Here is a 21741-nt window from a genome sequence, read left to right on the forward strand (position 1 = left end):
GGGATTTATAATTAATTCAGAAGTGGTATTTACTTCTAAACGTCAAAGGTCACTTCTGAACATATGAATAAATAACTTTACTGTGGTATCTTCATCAGTTTCCACTGGAAGTGTTAGTTGTAGGTGGTCCCCTTTATTGTTATGGTCTCTTTCTCCATGATGTCATAAGAGCAGGGAAAAGATAAAAGTTAAAAAAAACTTGACATTTTCTACCTTAAAACTATTACTAAATCTATAATCCAAAATTGTAATTGATGTTCAATTATCAGCATATTATAATTGATTTTGAAATGTGAAACAAAGCTTTCTTTAAATTATTTTACTGCATGTAAATACATACAAAGGAAAGTAGCATTGGGTGGGCTATTGAGTGGCAGAGTTCTCACCTGCCATGCTGGAGACCCGGGTTCGATTCTGGTGCCTGCCCATGCAGAAAAAAAAGGGAAAGTAGCATCTGTATTTGGGGTTAATTTATACTTTTACTTAAGACTTTGTTCTGGGAGGAGAAGGGAGGCAGTCCCAGCTTGCATTCGGCATCTCTCATGGCACAGAACGTCTCCATGCCCAAGAGGCAGCAGGGAGTAAAGAGGAGTGGGAGGTGGGCATGGAGGACTTAGGGTCACCTGGGTCACCCTCCCCTACTGGGAGGCAATGTTCAGTTTTTGCCTTTCTGGAAAAAGCAGACTTCCAATTTTTAAGCCTCTGCTGATGGATAGGTTGCTACTTGACAGTAATTTTGTATTACTGATTGTATAATCCCACAAGACAATTTGAGGAAACAATTTTCATGACTTGTCATTATATTTCATTGAGAGATGGAAAAATTATGAACAAAAATATGACATTTCATTTATATTTTAATTCTTTTCCAAATAATACATTAAAGTGAAACATTATATGACATGATTAAAATAATTTGCCCACTTATGGTAGTGACTGCTAATTGTCTTACCCATGTACATTTTCCCTTAAAAATAGAAACTTAGGTGGGCAATGGTGGCTCAGTGACAGAGTTCTCGCCTGCCATGCCGGAGACCCAGGTTAGATTCCGGGAGCCTGCTCATGCCAAAAAATATATAGAATCTCAATTTTCTTCTCTGTGCCATGGCAAAACAGTCAGCAAAACTGTATTTCCCTACTTGCCTTCAACTACAAATGACTAAAGTGTAGCTGATGAGATGGAAACAGCAGTTATTGTTTAGGACTTACTCAACACCTCTGAAATCGCGGCACCCTCTTGTTCTTCAAGGCCCTTGTCTTCCTTCCTACTGCCTAGTTTGTAGACATGATGACCAAGGCTTCAGTAGCCTTTTTGGATCATGAAATGACCTGGTGGATAGGAGATACAGTCTGAGGACAGCAGAGTGAAAGATGGAAGGAACCAGTGTTGACTTCAAAAGCAGCCATATCAGCTCAGCTGTGGTCTTGAAATTATACAGTTTTAAGAAAAGTGGTCCCCAAATTGTGTCACTCTCCACTCTCTGTTATTGTCTGAAAGTATTCATTTGCTTTCATATTGTCTGGCTTCCCCACTAGAGTGTAAGCTCAAGGAGAGCATGGACCGAGTTTTGTTCACAACTGAATCCATATACGCAGAACGAGATTGAGTTTTCAGTAAATATTTGTTGAATGGATGAGCAAATGCTTTGTATTCTCTGCAGTTAGTTCCAAAAGAGCAATTCCCAAAATGGTCAGGAATAACTGACCATTCAGGTATATAGCTTTTAAGTTGACTATTCTGAAGGGCAAATACTCATTTGGCTTTGTAAATTCTGTTGCATTGTTAAAAAAGAATCATCTCCCACTGTGTGTTTTACAGCAGTAGGTCAGAAGACCCCACCGCCTCTTCAGCTGAACATTGATGCATGGCACCACAGCCCTGGCAGTGCCTCCCTGTCAGATGCTGTCACTGCCATCACCAGATTTCATTCTGTTTGAGGATAGACATTCAGGACCTCTGGTTGCCTCTTCCCAATAGAATTACCTGCCTAAACTATACTCGTTGTTCTTCTCCCATGCTGTTCTCCCCTTGCCCTTCCCGCCTGACTGCACTGCTCTTCTTGTTGGCAGCTTTCCCCAGCATCTAGCCCCAACAAGTCTGGTTTATTGACACTCTGAATGGTTAGTAATTATGCATTTTCTTTGTTTTCTCCCTCCTTCTTGGTGCAGCTTAAAAACTGAAAATGAACATTCAGTCTGAAGCTCTATTATCTAGGTCTTTGGTAGTCAAAGCAAGGTCCATGAACCAGCAGCATTGGTTGTAGACAGAGAACCTTAGGTCTGGTCTCAGACCCACTGAATCGGAATGTGCTTGCCAAGCACAAGAGCTAAGGCAGAAAGTTTCAGTAATTTTCTAGCATATTCTGAGCATTCTGCATTATAAAAGGAAGGATTAGTGGCTAAGATGTTTCATTTTCTTCCCATGGTAATACATCTTTGGGACCCAATTTCTGCTTATTACTGTGGATGTGTACCCTCATGTGGATTCGGGTGACACAGAATGCCTTTTCTGATAGGTGGTGAAGTGAGTCATATAGTTGCTTTTTGTGGAAGGAAAACATGAAAAGGTTTGAGGTACTTGTTTTTAAGTAGAAGCCATGTGAGTGCAGTGATTATTACATCCTGGAAGTTCTGGTCTCACATTCACGTTTCTCTCTTTTTATTCAGTAGTACTATGAAGTACTTACTGCTGTGCTCCTGTGAATATTATTTGCCAATGGCACGATCACTGAGTACTATGACTGCATCCAAGAAGGCAGAGGCTTCTTGAAGCCTAGGAAGTTTTCTGGGAACATTGGGCAGGAACTTGCTAGAAATATGTTTACCTGCAGTGTGGTCTTCAAAAATGTTATACTACTTTTATTGTTATTACAATAGTATAATATTGTATATATTGCAGAAAATTTGTACATTGTAGAAAATCTATACATAGCAAAAAAAAATTGAAAATATAGCAAAGGAGAAAAATGTAATGAGTATATCACCTATCAGCTTACTCCACAAAGATAACTTTTTGGGTGTATTTGGTGTATGTACTTACGCTATGTACCTGCTTACACACACCACACATGCACGTTTCTTTTTAATTACAAAATAAGCTCAAGCCATACATTCATTTTATAAATTGTTCCTTTTGCTTTCTCTTACTACACAGTAGATAAAAATCAGACAGAAGTAGGTTTGAATTCTGTTTCTGCAATTCTGTGTGATTTTGGGCAATTTATTAAAACTCTCTGAGCTTCAGTTTCCTTATCTGTAATATAGGGTTTCATGCCTCCCAGCAGCACTGATATAAAACCCACAGAACTGGCCCAACCAGGCGTCTGTGCTCAGTGTTGGAAGCTGTTAGTGTGGATAGTAGTGTGAGTATTTGAGTGGAGTCTGTAGCACTCCCAGATTTGGAATGTGTTGGAGCTGCTGTCACGCTGAACCAATTTTAGCTCCCTGGGGACAAACCTATTTTTAATCCCACTATTTAATTTCATGAGTCCTCAAAATTGTCTCTAGAGATGAAAGTTTAGGGATCCCAAACTCCAATGCCTATGGAAACTAGGCAGGTTATGAGATCTAGTAAAGGAAGCCTCCTGTAAGAAAATCAACAAGCAGAATCATGATATACTACATTCTCTTCATTTTAGCCTCTAACTGTAAACTAATGTTGGACTTTAATATTCAGAACTAGCAAAATATAATTTAAAATAAATTTTCTCTGCTGCTACTTCTTTCATTTGGAAATTTAAAAATCGGATACTTTTTCCTTCTATACCAAGACTTCAGTGTCACATCTTTTATTTCAGGTTGTAGTATGCAGAGCTGAATTGAACATGACTCTCTCAATGGGCAGTAATGTTTCCTTTCATTTAATTTCTGAATAGAAGATAACTGTTCATAAATTTATGGACTTCCAAACTGTAGTGGAATGCTGATAGGATAAATTTTTCTATTTAAGGGAACCATTCCTGAGATATTTGTAGAAATTTTGAGATTCCCCATCAGTCATGTTTAGGTTTTTTTTTTTTTGACATATCACACTGTAGTTCAGTAACTTCCTTTTGTAGCTTTTTGCTCCCCCTATCAATATTAAGAACAGCAAATGGAACAAATTATTTTTACAAAGTTAGAAATCACAAATTTTGTGTGTCTGAGGGCAGGAGTGGGCAGTTACTTTCAATTCCACAAATATAAAAATCAAACCTTTTATAAAAATTTTATTTTATAAAAATATAAAAGATCAAACCTTGACTTTCGCATATGAAAGTGAACCAGATAATTTGCTACCAAACAAGATTCCTATGGATATAGTTTCAGGAGGAATGAGTGCATCATATCATATATTTGTGTAACTATTAAAGAATGCAAAAAAATGTTTGAAATGTTAAGATGGCTTAATAATGTCAACTGAAAGGGCCAAGTCTTTGTAAACTGTAAGCCAGACTAAAGATTTTACCTTGGATCCTGTGATGCATTGTTTTCAGTGGGTGAGAAAGGTCTCTCAGCACCATGCCTCTTCCCCTCCAGCAGACTGCAGTGTTCTGTACCCAGTTCACCAAACAAAGCATCGAGCTGAGTGCCCTTCAGCTCATGAGAGGGAACCTGTTCATGGTACTTCTTACCATTTATATGGCCTATTCCGATGTTAACTTCTTACAAAACTTCACTCCTGCAGAATGATACTATAAATGGAATGATGTGGTGAATGGGCTTATGCCTCATGGACTAGTAAAATGTTGAATAGTAAGTTTTGGCTGTAGCAATGACCATTGAAGGTCACATTTATGAATTTTGACCAGTCTGCATTAAACTTTTCACAGCATAAAAAAGTGAATCACTGCCTAATCTTGTACTTAGCATGATTATTATACCCTAAATTCTTCAGTTTCATCACTATTTCCATCAACTCCATGAGTAAGTAAATATAGTTCTTTGGGTTGTATTGTTTATATATGGATTCTAATTGGCTGACATTGGAAACACCATAAATAACATATCATTTTCATGCAGCTTTGTCCCACAGTTCTCAGACATATCTTCACTACACTGAGAGCTTTGGGGTTTACAGTTAGATTTAAATTTATAAATGGTTCTTTCTGTTTAGAGACACATCTTCTGCCATGCCATGTAAAAGTCTGGTAAATTCACTACCTCTAACTGCTTGGGCATTTAAATACACAATAAATAACTGCATTTTACAGAAGCATTATTCATTTTATGTATGTTCAAAAGCAATACCTATTTAAAATGTCAGCTCTTTTTCAATTGATTGGAGTTTACAGTTTTCGGTTTTTTTACCCATGTTTTCTCAATATTGGCCATAGTTCTTAATATGTCTTATTCCAACAGAGGCATACTGAGTTAAACATGTAGAAATAGACTTCACTACTGAAGGGCAATATGCTTTCTTGGAACTCATAGTCTTTGTTTTTCATGTTCTCACTTTTGATAGAGATTGTGAATAAATAATACTTTGCTTTCCTCTTAAAGCTGCTTATTGGAAAGCAAGACTGCTCAACCTAATGTGTTGGGGTTAATAGAGAGTATGGTAACCTAGAGAGCATTGTATTTATACACAACTGCATTTGGCACCCAGGCAGAAATCGATCTTTATGTGACGTCACCTAGCTTTTAAATGTTGACAACTAATATGGAAAAAAAAAATTAAACTCCGTGGGCCCAGTAAAGCCCAGTGAGCTTGTGTGGTTGGTAGGCCAGTGAAACTTGGCAGTCAGCTGCTTCTCTGCCTCCCTGGGCATCCAAGCAGCGATTTTAACTGTAAGATTTAGACTAATCCTAATATCACAGCTGTTTTCATTTTCTTATTGGTGGAAGTGCAGTTCAACCTGAATTACCTGCTTTTGTCCAGCTTTCTATTTAATGAGATCCTGACCTCATCATGAGAAGCTTTCGTAACGAATAGATAGGTGGACCTATTGAATTAGCCGTTCTTCAGCAGAACAGACATGTTTGGCTATAGAACTACTCTGACCTAACTTGTCCCTAAATCATGCAATATACCACTGTATTCTCTTGCAGTTTTAGGTAAGCACAGAGACACTTGAGCCCAGTGCTAGTGGAATGGATCAGGGCAGTTGAGGATGGTCATACTTATGCTGATTATAGCCTTACATCTATTTATGTAGTGCCTTCCAAGTGTACCTGCATATTCGCATTTAATCCTTACAGCATTCCTTTAAGGAGTATTGTCCCACCCAGCAAATGAGAATTCTGATATTTAAGAGCTAACCAACTCCCAACATCCCAAAAATAGTAAATGGCAAAGTCATGGGTCTGACTCCACACTTAGTGGACTTTCCTCTCCAACTGGAAAGGGGTACGTCTGTGTGTGAGAGAGCATCTTCAGAAGAGGAGAAGCTAGTGGAGTAGCTCATCATGGAAGGATTAAGACTTTCACTCAGAAGATTAAACACTACCAAGAAAAAACCCAGTTTCAGGATGAATTTTAATTTCCTGTTTTTATTTTTATTAAATTTAAATTAGTTTACAATTCATTCACCATAAACTATTCTCTAAAAGGCTGTTTGAGTTGACTTTCTCAGAATTTGATAAGCTTTATCTAAACTGAAAGGAAAATGCCAGGTTTGATGGGATCCGCGTTCCCGTAGTGAATAAGCTTAGAAGACAGCGTTGCTTGTCCACTGCTGTTCGTCTCCTGGCTCCTGACCCGGCCACGCTTGTGGCCTCGATTCAGGAATAGACTTGCTGTGTTGTAGGTACTGGTCAGGTCGGAATCATTTAATAGTGATGAAAATTCTGAAATGCTTTTTTTGGAGGGGTGTTATTAATTTTATTAACTTTAGTTAAGAAGTTAGATTCTGTTTTGAAGAGGCTTGCCAGTGATTAATCTTGACTAATACAGACTTCTGGTCCTGCTTTTTTTTAGTTTTAGAAATGAAGGAGTAAACCATGAGAGTATTAAAGCTAAATGGGCAACACTGCATAAACGTCTTCTCTTACCCATTCTGCAGGGGGAACGCAGAGATTGCCACGCGCCATTGGAATGTCCCTGGCAAAGGAGCTCATCTTCTCTGCACGTGTGCTAGATGGCCATGAAGCCAAAGAGATAGGCTTGATCAGCCACGTTCTAGAGCAGAACCAAGAGGGGGACGCTGCCTACAGAAAAGCCTTGGACCTGGCAAAGGAGTTTTTACCTCAGGTATGTCTAAATATATGTTCTTTTTTCTTATTTTTAGATAACTTTATAACAAATTGATAAAAAGAAAAAAAACATAAACAAAACAAGCATCCACCTGCCTGAGATGTCCTTGATTTGCTTTATAAGTAAAGGGATATATGGCAGCTATAAAACTAGAAACATTACAGTAAATTGACATGAATGTCCTTCAGAATTAAAATTAAGATAATCTGAAGGCTTCTGTAGCCATACTTTGACAATACATCACACGAACCACATTTGTCACACTAGGTAAAACCTTTTAGCACATTATTTTAAACAGATCACCAACTAAAAGTTCTAATAAGGAGGCCATAGTTTATTATGCCAAATTGGTCTTTCATTGTGATTGCTTAATGTGAGGTAATCTGTTTGAAATGCAGCAGTTGTTTGGTTTTTTGTATTTGTTTTTATGGTGTCACCAGCATTGTATCAACTCCTTTGTGTATAATATACTTCCTCACAATTATAATTTAAAAATTTGAAATGCATTGCAGATTTGCTTGAGTCCAGCTATACTAACATGTAGTATTGATAACAGTATATCAGTGGTCCTGTCATTCTTTCACATGTATTTTTTCCAATATCCCTTGGTCTGAAATCATGGATTAAAGGATTTTAACTTGAGAGGAGGAGTATTTCACTATGAAAACAGTTAGTGATAACTCTTCACCCCAATGCAGATTGAAATGTTATAACCCCCTAACCATTTCTGGAGTCAAAAATAACTTCCAGTCTAACTCAGGGGCCCCCTAGCTCAAACAGGATTCATAACCCCGTTTTAGAGCATGGATCCTTTTTGAGAATCTAATTAAATCTTTCCTCAAAAAAAATGCATATATCCACTCACATTTCTCCACAGTTTCTCACCCAGTTTCAGAAGGTTTCCTTGAAGGTCAGCTGGAGAACCTTTTCAGTCACATGGAGGTGTTTGGAAAGGACCATAATGCAGACTAAGCTGTGGGGACTTACGGCATCCCACATAGCCATTTTCTTTTTATTATATGTGTTTGAGGGTGCATAAGCCCACCAGAATCGGACCTGGGACCTTGGTGCAGTGCCACAAGCACATCATCAGTGAGATGGAGATGGGGAGGTGCTCGAAAGATCTAGACAGCCACCCTGCGGCACCGCAGTGGTCATCCCAGTGGGCAGTGATGTCTTCCCAGTTGTCCTAAACATGCCTCCCATTCTGGAGGGACAGCTGTCCTGCCTGCCTAGACTATGCCAGTTGCCTCTTAACTCACCTCTGAACTCCCTGGCATGAGTCCTTCCTGTCAAATTTATCTTCTTGCATCAAATCGTACCACTTCCATTCTCTAAAACCTGTAATAGACCAAAATTGTCTTTGGTGATAGAAATTAGGACAGTGGTTATCTTTAGGGGGGTAAGGATTGATTGGTAAGGGTATAAAGGAATATTCTGCTGTGAAAAAATATTTTATTGGAGTAATGGTTAAACAGGTCTATACATTTATCAAAAAAATCATCAAATTCAGCACTTGAATTTCACTTAAACAGGAAATCAATAATCTTTTCCTCCTGATTGCAAGGTCGGTGCTGGGCTCATGGCCTGGCCTTTAAAGAGGTCTGCAGTCTGGCCTCAGCCCATGGGTGTTACTCCATTCTGGCTACCTTCCTACACCACAGCGGGCACAGCCTGGGGTTTCCATTTTTAGTTTTTTTAAGAGGCAGATCTCTTCTTTTTCCTGATAATGGGTATGTGGACCCCAACATATCGAGCTCCTTTGTTAACATTTCAATTGTGAATTTACTACATTTCAGTAAGCTAACCTGACTTAGTGCATTGGTGGACACAGATCTATTCAGTATTTCTCTAGAACATGTTTGAGTATGCACAGTGTCCTTAATTTTAAAAAGTGTTTTGCATAGTTTTATATTTTATTGTGAAGAATTAAATTCATAACAAGTATGTTCAGACCTCTTAAGAGCATTGCTGTGGAATGGTAGGGAGTGCTCCAGGGACCAGAGTTGGAAAGTACCTACGCAGCTGATATCTGAGGGCTTCTGGACTTTTTTCTTACCCTTAATATCCTCCTCCTATACTCATTACCACCTTTTAAAATCAGTCAAGGATGCATCTTCTCTAATGCATCCTGTCGCTGAGAGTTCTCAGATGGGAGTGAGCTCTCACACTCACTCTGAGTTTGTTTTATAAAACCACACTGCCAGGTGTTATTACATTGTTCCTTCTTAATTAACATGTAAACTATAATCTCTTTTAGGACATAGCCCTTTGTAATTTATTCCCCATGTAAGGTAACACAGAACCTTGCACTAAGTCAAGGCTCATTAAGTATTTGTTGAATTAATGTAAAGAGAGCTAATAGAAAAGGTTATTACTGCCTTAAGCAAACAAAAAAAAAAGACTCACTATAACTTTGGTATTACCATTGTACCCCAAAATATTAGGGAAATGTCTAAGAACAGGGCAAAGGTACAAGCATCAGGAGAAGGTATAGTTTAAATATTGGTATAACGCCTTCACTTGACATAAAACGTCATGACCGAAGCACATTTCAGTTTAAATAAAGGGATGTGTTTAGGAAAAGTTATGGTATGTGTGCTTCCAGTTTTGATTACTCATGGTCCGCCCTGCTTTCCCGATAGGAGTTTTCAGTTACCTGCCAGGGTGCCATGTAGATGACTCACTAGCCCCTCAGCAGCTCTGACGTTCAGATTCCTTATCCTCACCCCCGTAAGTCTGCTGTTTCTTTCGTGGTCCTCAGTGTGCAGTTAATGACGTCACTGTCCACATGTCATCCCACCTGAGAACAAGTGGCCTCGTTGTCTTCTCTGCCTCTCTCTCTCCCACATCTAACCTGGCATTCACTGCACCCTGCCAGGTGGTATGCTAGGCTGCCATCATGTCCCAGTTCTGCGTTTGTCATCTTTCATCTGAAGGGCACTCACTCCTCCGAGAACATTAATTGTTACAATGAAATTTTCTGTGGATCAAACAAACGTATAAGGAGATGCTGAATGAATTCAGAAAATATATACCTGTAAAATTATTTGCCAAAGTGACAAAATGGTTTGAGATGGAATCTTCACTTCTCGATCTTTATTTTGTCACTGGTGACTGATGATTACTATTTCAAATAATTAGAAAGCATCTGTAAAAATTAGTATTTCTGGATGATTTCTGTGTTAAATGTTACTTCCATTTCTCTGCTAAGAAAAAAAAGGTTTGTAGAGAAGAAGGGGCATGAGTTTTATGTTTTCACAGGGAAGCTAATTAAATCAAGTGTTAGCGCTAATATAATATTTTTTGTTTTCCTGTCTTTTCAAGGTTTCTTAAACCTTGCTACCCGACTCAGCATCCCATGGAAGTCTGTTAGACCTGCAGAGTCCCAGACCCCACCACAGACCTACCAAATCAGAATTTGCAGTTTAACAAGGGCCCTGGGGACTCAGGTCATTTGAAAGTTTGACAAGCCCTTGTCTAGATCATTTGGAGATAAAAGTGAATGGAAAAGAGCCCTTATCGAGAGGAGCACACTGTATTAAAAAATGGATAAATGATCATGATATAAGTGGTTCCAGTGTAACATACGTGATGTGCAGATCACATTTGGAAGAATTAGAACTAAAACTCTTGTCTAACTAATATAGTCTAGGAAAATTATGACCTCTGAAAAAGATTTTTAAGGATGTACTTACAAATACAATTTAAATAAGTATAAGTTTGGTAATTGAAACCCCTAAATAGGCAAAAATGACATTTTTCATGCAGTGTTTATCCATTCACCTAATATCAGTCCTCTGTTGTACCTGTTATTTAGCAACTACCTTGTATTTTAATTCTGAAGACTCTTTAAAATATGCCATTGAATTCAAATTCGTCACCTATAAACATTTTTTTTTTTAATTTAAAAAGTGATGTAAGAAGAGGTGCATAGGTGGTTCAGTGGTAGAATGCTCGCCTTTGATATGGGAGACCCAGGTTTGATTCCTAGACCATGCACCCAAAACAAAAAAAAAAATGTGATGTAAGAAACGAATGTCCTCTGGAGGAGTATGGCTTTCTGTAGCATACTTTGTTAAGAATGTGACTTTGAGATAGGGGCCAAGATGGCTTAGCGATGTGCGCGTTTTAGTTCGTCCTCCAGAACAACTACTAAATAACCAGAAACAGTACAGAACAGCTCCCGGAGCCACAATAGTGACCAGACACACAGCATACCCCAGTCTGGACCAGCTGGACTAGCTGCGAGTCTCTGGAACAGTGAATTCCCCAAGCTGCGGCGGCCAGCGCCTGGCGCCCCTCCCCCACAGGCGGCTTCCCGGAGGGAAAGGAAAGAGACTAACAGTATCAGGGACTGAGTTCAACCAAACAACAATTGTGGCATGAATAAACAAATTCTGACTACTAAAAATAGGCCCCCAGCTCAGGCAAAACTGGTCAAGGCGGAGGTCGCTTATTGGGCTAACTGAAAAAGAGGAAAGGGGATGAAACAGGTTTTTGTGGCTGTTTCTACAGAGTCTTGGCTGCCTCTGGATTCAGTGGTGGGACTACTCGGGCTGCAAATGCCCCAGGAATAGGCAGAAACAGACAGCTTTCAGGGCTATCTCCCACGTGTGCCTTCCCCAGGGGAGGGGTGAAGCACAACTTAGGTGGAATCCCTCTCTTAAGGAATTCAGACCCCAGGGCTTGGCAATTTGAAGCCATTAAAACCAGCCTACAACCTCTCCTCTGTCTCTACCACACTCCCAGCAGGGAGAGCCTTCCAAAGTTAAAGGAGCCACAACATCTTTTGCTGGTGGGACCCGCAGACAGACAAGCGCCAAATACTGGGCAGGATAAGAAAAACAGAGCCCAGAGACTTCACAGGAAAGTCTTTCAACCTGGTGGGTCTCACCCTCAGGGAAAACTGACGCAGGTGACTCCTTCCCCCTGATAGGAGGCCAGTTTAGTCTGGGAAAACCCGGCTGGAGTCTGTAATACCTAAGTAGACCCTCCTAAGGGTGGGGAGGGAAAAGACACCTTACAAGCAGGACAAGAAACAAGAAAAGAAGAACTGAAAAATTATCCTCTGTTAAACAAAACTTAAGCTAGAGGCCCAGAAAAAGCTGAACTGAAGGTCAAAGAACAGATAGACAACAAACTCATCTAGCAAGAAAACCAGGTAAGATGAGTGAAAGCAATCTCCAGAATAAACTAATTAAGGTAAATTAAATGTCCTGATGCCAGCAAAAAATAACAAATCACACCAGGAGATTTGAAGATATGACCCAGTCAAAGGAATAAACCAGTAGTTCAAATGAGATACAGGAGCTGAAACAACTAATTCAGAATATACGAACAGAAATGGAAAACCTCATCAAAGACCAAATCAATGAATTGAGGGAGGACATGAAGAAGGCAAGGAATGAACAAAAAGAAGAAATGGAAAGTCTGAAAAAACAAATCACAGAACTTATGGGAATGAAAGATACAGTAGAAGAGATGAAAAAACCATGGAAACCTACAATGGTAGATTTCAAGAGACAGAGGTTAGGATTAGTGAACTGGAGGATGGAACATCTGAAATCCAAAAAGAAACAGAAACTATAGGGAAAAGAATGGAAAAATTTGAGCAGGGACTCAGGGAATTGAATGATAATATGAAGCGCACAAATATACATCTTGTGGGTGTCCCGGAAGGAGAAGAGAAGGGAAAAGGAGGAGAAAAACTAATGGAAGAAATTATCACTGAAAATTTCCCAACTCTTATGAAAGACCTAAAATTACAGATCCAAGAAGTGCAGCATACCCCAAAGAGAATAGATCCAAATAGACGTTCTCCAAGACACTTACTAGTCAGAATGTCAGAGTTCGAAGAGAGAGGATCTTGAAAGCAGCAAGAGAAAAGCAATCCATCACATACAAGGGAAACCCAATAAGACTATGTGTAGATTTCTCAGAAACCATGAAGGCGAGAAGACAGTGGGATGATATATTTAAATTACTAAAAGAGAAAAACTGCCAACCAAGAATTCTATACCCAGCAAAATTGTCCTTCAAAAATGAGGGAGAAATTAAAATATTTTCAGACAAAAAGTCACCGAGAGAATTTGTGACCAAGAGACAGCTCTGCAAGAAATACTAAAGGGAGCACTAGAGACAGATACGAAAAGACAGAAGAGAGAGGTGTGGAGAAGAGTGTAGAAAGAAGGAAAATTAGATATGACATATAAAATACAAAAGGCAAAATGGTAGAGGAAAGTACTACCCAAACAGTAATAACACTAAATGTTAATGGACTGAATTCCCCAATCAGAAGACATAGACTGGCAGAATGGATTAAAAAACAGGATCCTTCTATATGCTGTCTACAGGAAACACATCTTAGACCCAAAGATGAACATAGGTTGAAAGTGAAAGAATGGGAAAAGATATTTCATGCAAATTACAACCAGAAAAGAGTAGGAGTAGCTATACTAATATCCAACAAATTAGACTTCAAATGTAAAACAGTTAAAAGAGACAAAGAAGTATACTATCTACTAATAAAAGGAACAATTCAACAAGAAGACATAATAATCATAAATATTTATGCACTGAACCAGAATGCCCCAAAATACGTGAGGCAAACACTGCAAGTACTGAAAAGGTAAATAGACACATCTACCATAATAGTTGGAGACTTCAATTCCCTACTCTCATCAATGGACAGAACATCTAGACAGAGGATCAATAAAGAAACAGAGAATTTGAATATTACAATAAATGAGCTAGACTTAACAGACATTTATAGGACATTACACCCCACAACAGCAGGATACACCTTTTTCTCAAGTGCTCATGGATCATTCTCAAAGATAGACCATATGCTGGGTCACAAAGCAAGTCTCAAGAAATTTAAAAAGATTGAAATCATACACAACACTTTCTAGGATCATAAAGGAATGAAGTTGGAAATCAATAATAAGCAGAGTGCCAGAAAATTCACAAATACATGGAGGCTCAACAACACACTCTTAAACAACCAGTGGGTCAAGGAAGAAATTACAAGAGAAATCAGTAAATATCTCGAAGCAAATGAAATTGAAAACACAACATATCAAAACTTATGGGATGCAGCAAAGGCAGTGCTAAGAGGGAAATTTATTGCCCTAAATGCCTATATCAAAAAAGAAGAAAGGGCAAAAATTCAAGAATTAACTGTCCACTTAGAAGAACTGGAGAAAGAACAGCAAACTAACCCCAAAGCAAGCAAAAGGAAAGAAATAACAAAGATTAGAGCAGAAATAAATGAAATTGAGAACATGAAAACAATAGAGAAAATCAATAAGACCAGAAGTTGGTTCTATGAGAAAATCAATAAGATTGATGGGCCCTTAGCAAGATTGACAAAAAGAAGAAGAGAGAGGATGCAAATAAATAAGATCAGAAATGGAAGAGGAGACATAACCACTGACCCCACAGAAATAAAGGAGGTAATAACAGGATACTATGAACAACTTTATGCTAATAAATACAGCAGTGTAGATGAAATGGACAAATTCCTAGAAAGGCATGAACAAGCAACTTTGACTCAAGAAGAAATAGATGACCTCAACAAACCAACCAAAAGTAAAGAAATTGAATCAGTCATTCAAAAGCTTCCCAAAAAGAAAAGTCCAGGACCAGACGGCTTCACATGTAAATTCTGCCAAACATTCCAGAAAGAATTAGTACCAACCCTGCTCAAACTCTTCAAAAAAATTGAAGTGGAGGAAAAGCTACCTAATTCATTCTATGAAGCCAACATCACCCTCATACCAAAACCAGGCAAAGATATTACAAAAAAAAGAAAACTACAGATCAATCTCTCTAATGAATATAGATGCAAAAATCCTCAACAAAATTCTAGCAAATCGAATCCAGCAACACATGGAAAGAATTATACATCATGACCAAGTAGAATTCATCCCAGGTATGCAAGGATGGTTCGACATAAGAAAATCAATGAATGTAATACACCATATCAACAAATCAAAGCAGAAAAATCACATGATAATCTCAATTGATGCAGAGAAGGCATTTGACAAGATTCAGCATCCTTTCCTGTTGAAAACACTTCAAAGGATAGGAATACAAGGGAACTTCCTTAAAATGATAAAGGGAATATATGAAAAACCCACAGCTAATATCATCCTCAATGGGGAAAAATTGAAAACTTTCCCCCTAAGATCAGGAACAAGACAAGGATGTCCACTATCACCACTGTTATTCAACATTGTGTTGGAAGTTCTAGCCAGAGCAATTAGACAAGAAAAAGAAATACAAGGCATCAAAATTGGAAAGGAAGAAGTAAAACTATCACTGTTTGCAGATGATATGATACTATATGTCGAAAACCCTGAAAAATCCACAACAAAACTACTAGAGCTAATAAACGAGTATAGCAAACTGGCAGGTTACAAGATCAACATTCAAAAATCTGTAGTGTTTCTCTACACTAGCAATGAATAAGCTGAGGGGGAAATCAAGAAACGAATTCCATTTACAATTGCAACTAAAAGACTAAAATACTTAGGAATAAATTTAGCTAAAGAGATGAAAGACCTATACAAAGAAAACCACAAGCAACTGTTAAAAGAAATCACAGAAGACCTAAATAGATGGAAGGGCATACCATGTTCATGGATTGGAAGACTAAATATAGTTAAGATGTCAATTGTACCTAAATTGATTTACAGATTCAACGCAACACCAATCAAAATTCCAACAACTTACTTTTCAGAAATAGAAAAACCAATAAGCAAATTTATCTGGAAGGGCAGAGTGCCCCAAATTGCTAAAAGTATCTTGAGGAAAAAAAACAAAGCTGGAGGTCTCACGCTGCCTGACTTTAAGGCATATTATGAAGCCGCAGTGGTCAAAACAGCATGGTACTGGCATAAAGATAGATATTTGACCAATGGAATCTAATAGAGTGCTCAGATATAGACCCTCTCATCTATGGACATTTGATCTTTGATAAGGCAGTCGAGCCAACTCATTTGGGACAGAACAGTCTCTTCAATAAATGGTGCCTACAGAACTGGATATCTATATGCAAAAGAATGAAAGAGGACCCGTATCTCACACCCTATACAAAAGTTAATTCAAAATGGATCAAAGATCTAAACATTAGGTCTAAGACCATAAAACAGTCAGAGGAAAATGTAGGGAGATATCTTATGAATCTTATAATTGGAGGCAGTTTTATGGACCTTATACCTAAAGCAAGAGCACTGAAGAAAGAAAGAAATAAGTGGGAGCTCCTCAAAATTAAACACTTTTTTGCATCAAAGAACTTCATCAAGAAAGTAGAAAGACAGCCTACACAATGGGAGACAATATTTGGAAACGACATATCCAATAAAGGTCTAGTATCCAGAATTTATAAAGAGATTGTTCAACTCAACAACAAAAAGACAGCCAACCCAATTACAAAATGGGAAAAAGACTTGAACAGACACCTCTCAGAAGAGGAAATACAAATGGCCAAAAGGCACATGAAGAGATGCTCAATGTCCCTGGCCATTAGAGAAATGCAAATCAAAACCACAATGAGATATCATCTCACACCCTCCAGAATGACCATTATCAACAAAACAGAAAATGACAGGTGCTGGAGAGGATGTGGAGAAAGAAGCACACTTATTCACTGTTGGTGGGAATGTCAAATGGTGCAACCACTGTGGGAGGCAGTTTGGCGGTTCCTCAAAAAGATGAATATGGAATTGCCGTATGACCCAGCAATACCATTGCTAGGTATCTACTCAAAGGACTTAAGGGCAAAGACACAAACGGACATTTGCACACCAATGTTTGTAGCAACATTATTTACAATTGCAAGGAGATGGAAACAGCCAAAATGTCCATCAACAGACGAGTGTCTAAACAAACTGTGGTATATACATACGATGGAATATTATGCAGCTCCAAGACAGAATAAACTTATGAAGTATGTAATAACATGGATGGACCTTGAGAACATTATGCTGAGTGAGTCTAGCCGAAAACTAAATGACAAATACTGTATGGTCTCACTGATATGAACTGACATTAGTGAATAAACTTGGAATATGTCATTGGTAACAGAGACCATCAGGAGATAGAAATGGGGTAAGATAGTGGGTAATTGGATCTGAAGGGATACGCACTGTGCAGCAGGACTGGATACAGAAACTCAGAAATGGACGACACAATACTACCTAACTGTAATGTAATTATGTTAAAACACTGAATGAAGCTGCATGTGAGAATGATAGAGAGAGGAGGGCTGGGGACATAAATGAAATCAGGAAGAAAGATAGATGTTAAAGATCGAGATGGTATAATCTAGGAATGCCTAGAGTGTACAATAATAGTGAAATATACAATGTACAAATTTTAAAAATGTTTTTGCATGAGGAAGAACAAAGGAATGTCATTATTGCAGGGTGCTGAAAATAGATGATAATTAATACTTTAAAATGTCACCTTATGTGTGAGACTAAAGCAAAAAATGTTTAGTTGTTACAAAATTTAGATTTTGACTAGAGCATTTCCTAATATAACTCATGTAGATAGTTTGATTGAATGTCATAAGTACTTGGAATCTCAGGTAACACATGAGATTTTGTTGGTTTGTCCAGAGTGATCCCCCAATGAATCCCAGAATGATTTGATCAGTGACTGGAAAAGTATTTGCAAGCCCCCTTTGAGGAATGGTGAGAGTGGGGAGAAATTCAGCTTCCCCAGGTTGAATTATTGATATTCTCACAAGCAGTGTGGACAACCAAAGCTATAGGCTGAGCCCCCAGTCTTGGGGTTTGTTCACATGAAACTTAACCCCACAAAGGATAGGTCAAGTCTACTTAAAATTTAGGCCTAAGAGTCACCCCCAAGAGAGCCTCTTTTGTTGCTCAGATGTGGCCCCTGTCTCCAGCCAACACAACGAGCAGTCTCACCACCCTCCCCCTCTCTGTGTGGGACATGACTCCCAAGGGTGTGGACCTTCCTGGCAACATGGGACAGAGATCCTGGAATGAGCTGAGACTCAGCATCAAGGGACTGAGAAAAACCCTAGAATGAGCTGAGAATTAACATCAAGGGATTGAGAGAAACTTCTCGACCAAAAGGGGGAGGAGTAAAATGAGACTAAGTGTCAATGGCTGAGAGATTCCAAACAGAGTCAAGAGGTTGTCCTGGAGGTTATTCTTACACATTAAGTAGATATCACCTTGTTGTTCAAGATGTAGCGGAGAGGCTGGAGGGAACTGCCTGAAAATGTAGAGCTGTGTTCCAGTAGCCATGTTTCTTGATGATGATTGAACAATGATATAGCTTTCACAATGAGACTGTGAATGTGAAAACCTTGTGTCTGATGCTCCCTTTAGCTACTATATCAACAGAAGAGTAGAAGATATGGAATAAAAATAAATAATAGGGGGAACAAATGTTAAAATAAATTCAGTTTGAAATGCTAGTGGTAAATGAAAGCGAGGGGTAAGGGGTATGGTATATATAGTCTTTTTTTCTCTATTATCATTTTATTTCTTTTTCTGTTGTCTTTTTATTTCTTTTTCTAAATCGATGCAAATGTACTAAGAAATGATGAATATGCAACTATGTGATGATATTAAGAATTACTGATTGTATATGTAGAATGGAATGATATCTAAATGTTTTGTTAGTTTTTTTTAATTAATAAAAAAAGTTTAAAAAAAAAAAAAGAATGTGACTTCCACAAGACAGAGTTAACATTTTCCTTCTCCTAGAGGATATCCTAGGTCTTCCCTCTGTTGACATTCATGCATCCTGAAAAATTGATTTATTTGCACATTAAGCTTTTCTGCGATATGGGAGCACTGCCTATGGGATATGTGTTTATTAATATTCTATCAACTCGGTTAGGCATTGTGGCCAACAAGGAAAAATCCAGAGCCAGGCACTGAAATTGATGCTGTTGAATTCCACATTAATCAGTAGCATCAGCCTTATCTCCAACCTGACTTTCTGTCTTAACCACTAATCAGTGTGGTGTTGAGTCAACAACCGGTTCATCTCCTTTTCTTTTCCCTCCTTAACTTGAGAAATTGCTGAAGAATGATAAGCCTTTTACTGGACACATACTACCTGCTGACCTTCAAGAATGTAGAAGTCACCACCAATGCAATAGAGTTGTTACAACTGTATTTTAATTAAGACCTTCGTAAAGCTCAAAAAAGACATTTTCCATCTACTATCTTACAACCATTTTTGGTTCTATGCAATGGACCTAGTAGTGGCAATTTCTGAGGAAAACTGGGATGTTGCATATATACGTGCATATATACGTGATTTGCGTATATAGTCATTGAAATCTGTGTTTCTTTCCTTTGAAATTTTAGGGACCTGTTGCAATGAGAGTGGCAAAATTAGCAATTAATCAAGGGATGGAGGTAAGTTACTTTAATGCTTATTTATTATTTGATTTAATTTAAATGGACCATGTTTAGACTTCTCCATTATTTTTTCAAGTGTTAAAATATAACTGTTTGATATTTAAGATTCTACAATAGTTCCATGCACTAGGATAACTTTCAGCCTCCATATGGGTCCCTGGACCAGATAAGTCCTGAAATGCAGAGGGGCCAACCTCCTTAGAACATCAACTATTTCCATCCCCTTATCCCATAATATCAGCAGCCCCTTTCCCCATGGAAAAGTTAGAATAGGCATAGCCCAAATACCCTAAAGAGTAGAAGAAAGATTAAAGACAATGATGGAGTTATACAGAAAAGTTAGGGTTTAAAAAATGAGTATGATTGCTGAATCTGTAAATTGATATTTCTTTTAGTCTCCAGTATCTTAGAGCAGCTAGAAGTAAAAACCTAAAATTGTATAATTGTAACCCATACCAAACTCTGAAATCTGTTCTACAACTAATTCTGATGTACTTTGAAATTTATTGCTTTTTGTATATATGTTATTTTTCACAAAAAAGAAGTCAATTATGATGTTAAAATGCATATATATATAGCTCTTTGAATACTACTATTACTGAAAACCACTGAGGTTCTTTTTAGCTACATCAGTGATTTCATTCTGCTTGTGGTTGTTGCTTATTCAGTATTGTAATTACAGAGTTTGATAACCTTGTAGCTTATAACATGTTGATTATTTTTGTCATTGAGTTAATAGACAGATTTATTGGTAAGTAATTCATAGAAAACCAAAAGAAAATGACATTCATTGTATTCTCAGCACCAGTGTCATATTTTTTTAAAAAGCATTCTGAGAAAAACTTCCTAGCCCAAAGCTGAGTCTAGCTGTCTACACTTTTGACTTCCCACTGTGCTTTCTGCAGGGAGACACACATGAAAAGGTAAATCTGTAGGGTTATCCCAGGTAGTGACTCCAAAGGAGTGGAGGCCTCAAGCCAGGTAAAAGAGGTAGGTGAGGAAGGAATCGTTGCAGGCACTCATTCACATTAGGATTTTAATTATAACTTTTGATTAGATTATCAACCAGATTATGGGGTTATTGAAGATGGTACTTCTGCTTTCCAGACACAGGAGCCACTATCTTTACCTGGGCTCCATAGCAATTAAAAGAGATAGAATTTTTAGCAGGAAATACAGTTTAAAGAAATTTGCATAGTTGATTTATTTTTAAAAATTCTTATAATAGTAATAACAGTAATCACAAACACCCCTTTCAGCCCTTACTATGTGCCAGGTTTTATATATAAACTGCTTTATGAGGCTTTCCCTACGTGAACCTTGTAATCATCGCGCTGCCCCTTGTTTGGTAGGTAGTCTGGTTTGCACCAAGGACAGAGAGGCTAAATCACTTACCCAGGTCCAGGCCTCCTAAGTGGGGGAGCCAGGACTTACACCACACAGCCTGACTCCAGAGTCTCTCTTGCTGGTTAGACTTCAGATTTGCTGTCCTGCACTGAAGAATTCCATTCTTTAGGAATAGGGTTATTAAATTTGAATTGCTATTGTATATACCATGGTTTTTTGAAAGTAATTCCTGCTGAAATGAATTGTGTTTTTATCTTTAGGTTGATTTAGTGACAGGATTAGCCATAGAAGAAGCTTGTTATGCTCAGGTATGTAAAGCAACCAGAAATTCAAGGAGGACGCACTCTTACAGGTGATGTTCACCTTCTGTATAATTCAGTTTAATTGTATCACTGAGTCTCATGCCGTTCTGAAATCACACAACTGGATTGAAGTTAGTTGTTTCTACTATCTGACTGTTACCAATTTGTATGACTGATTCGTTTCTACATACTGGATTAATATTCTTGTCTGCATAATTTATAAAACTCTTAAGAAGTTAGTACCATTCATGCTTTCATGCTGTTGCTTTCTCTTTAGACTTACAGCTGTATTTTGTGGGCTTGGACTTGGATCCTAAATCCATGTGTAGAGTGATGGTGGGACGGGGGTGTTAAAGAGTGAGCCTGCTAGGTGCACAGCGGTGTTTGCAGTTTCTTGGCTTTAACTGAAGCTTTGAGCCTTGCCTCCTGCCCACTGGAAATCACTCATTAAATTTTACAGTTTATGTTTTTTACACAAATCAGGAGGGCTTTCTAGAGA

The 21741-nt window shown here is 38.2% G+C and overlaps 1 protein-coding gene across 1 annotated transcript in view; it reads left to right on the top strand.

Moving 5' to 3' along the window:
• The window catches only part of AUH (AU RNA binding methylglutaconyl-CoA hydratase), a 209215-nt gene that overhangs the window by 170191 nt on the left and 17283 nt on the right, over window positions 1–21741 (top strand). The window contains exons 7-9 of the mRNA XM_077139473.1: window positions 6984–7171; window positions 19540–19590; window positions 21201–21248. Of these exons, the coding sequence (XP_076995588.1) occupies window positions 6984–7171; window positions 19540–19590; window positions 21201–21248 (287 nt within the window). The remainder of the gene's footprint in view (window positions 1–6983; window positions 7172–19539; window positions 19591–21200; window positions 21249–21741) is intronic.

The sequence above is a fragment of the Tamandua tetradactyla genome, chromosome 2, assembly GCF_023851605.1.
Source record: "Tamandua tetradactyla isolate mTamTet1 chromosome 2, mTamTet1.pri, whole genome shotgun sequence".
NCBI classification, from domain to species: domain Eukaryota; kingdom Metazoa; phylum Chordata; class Mammalia; order Pilosa; family Myrmecophagidae; genus Tamandua; species Tamandua tetradactyla.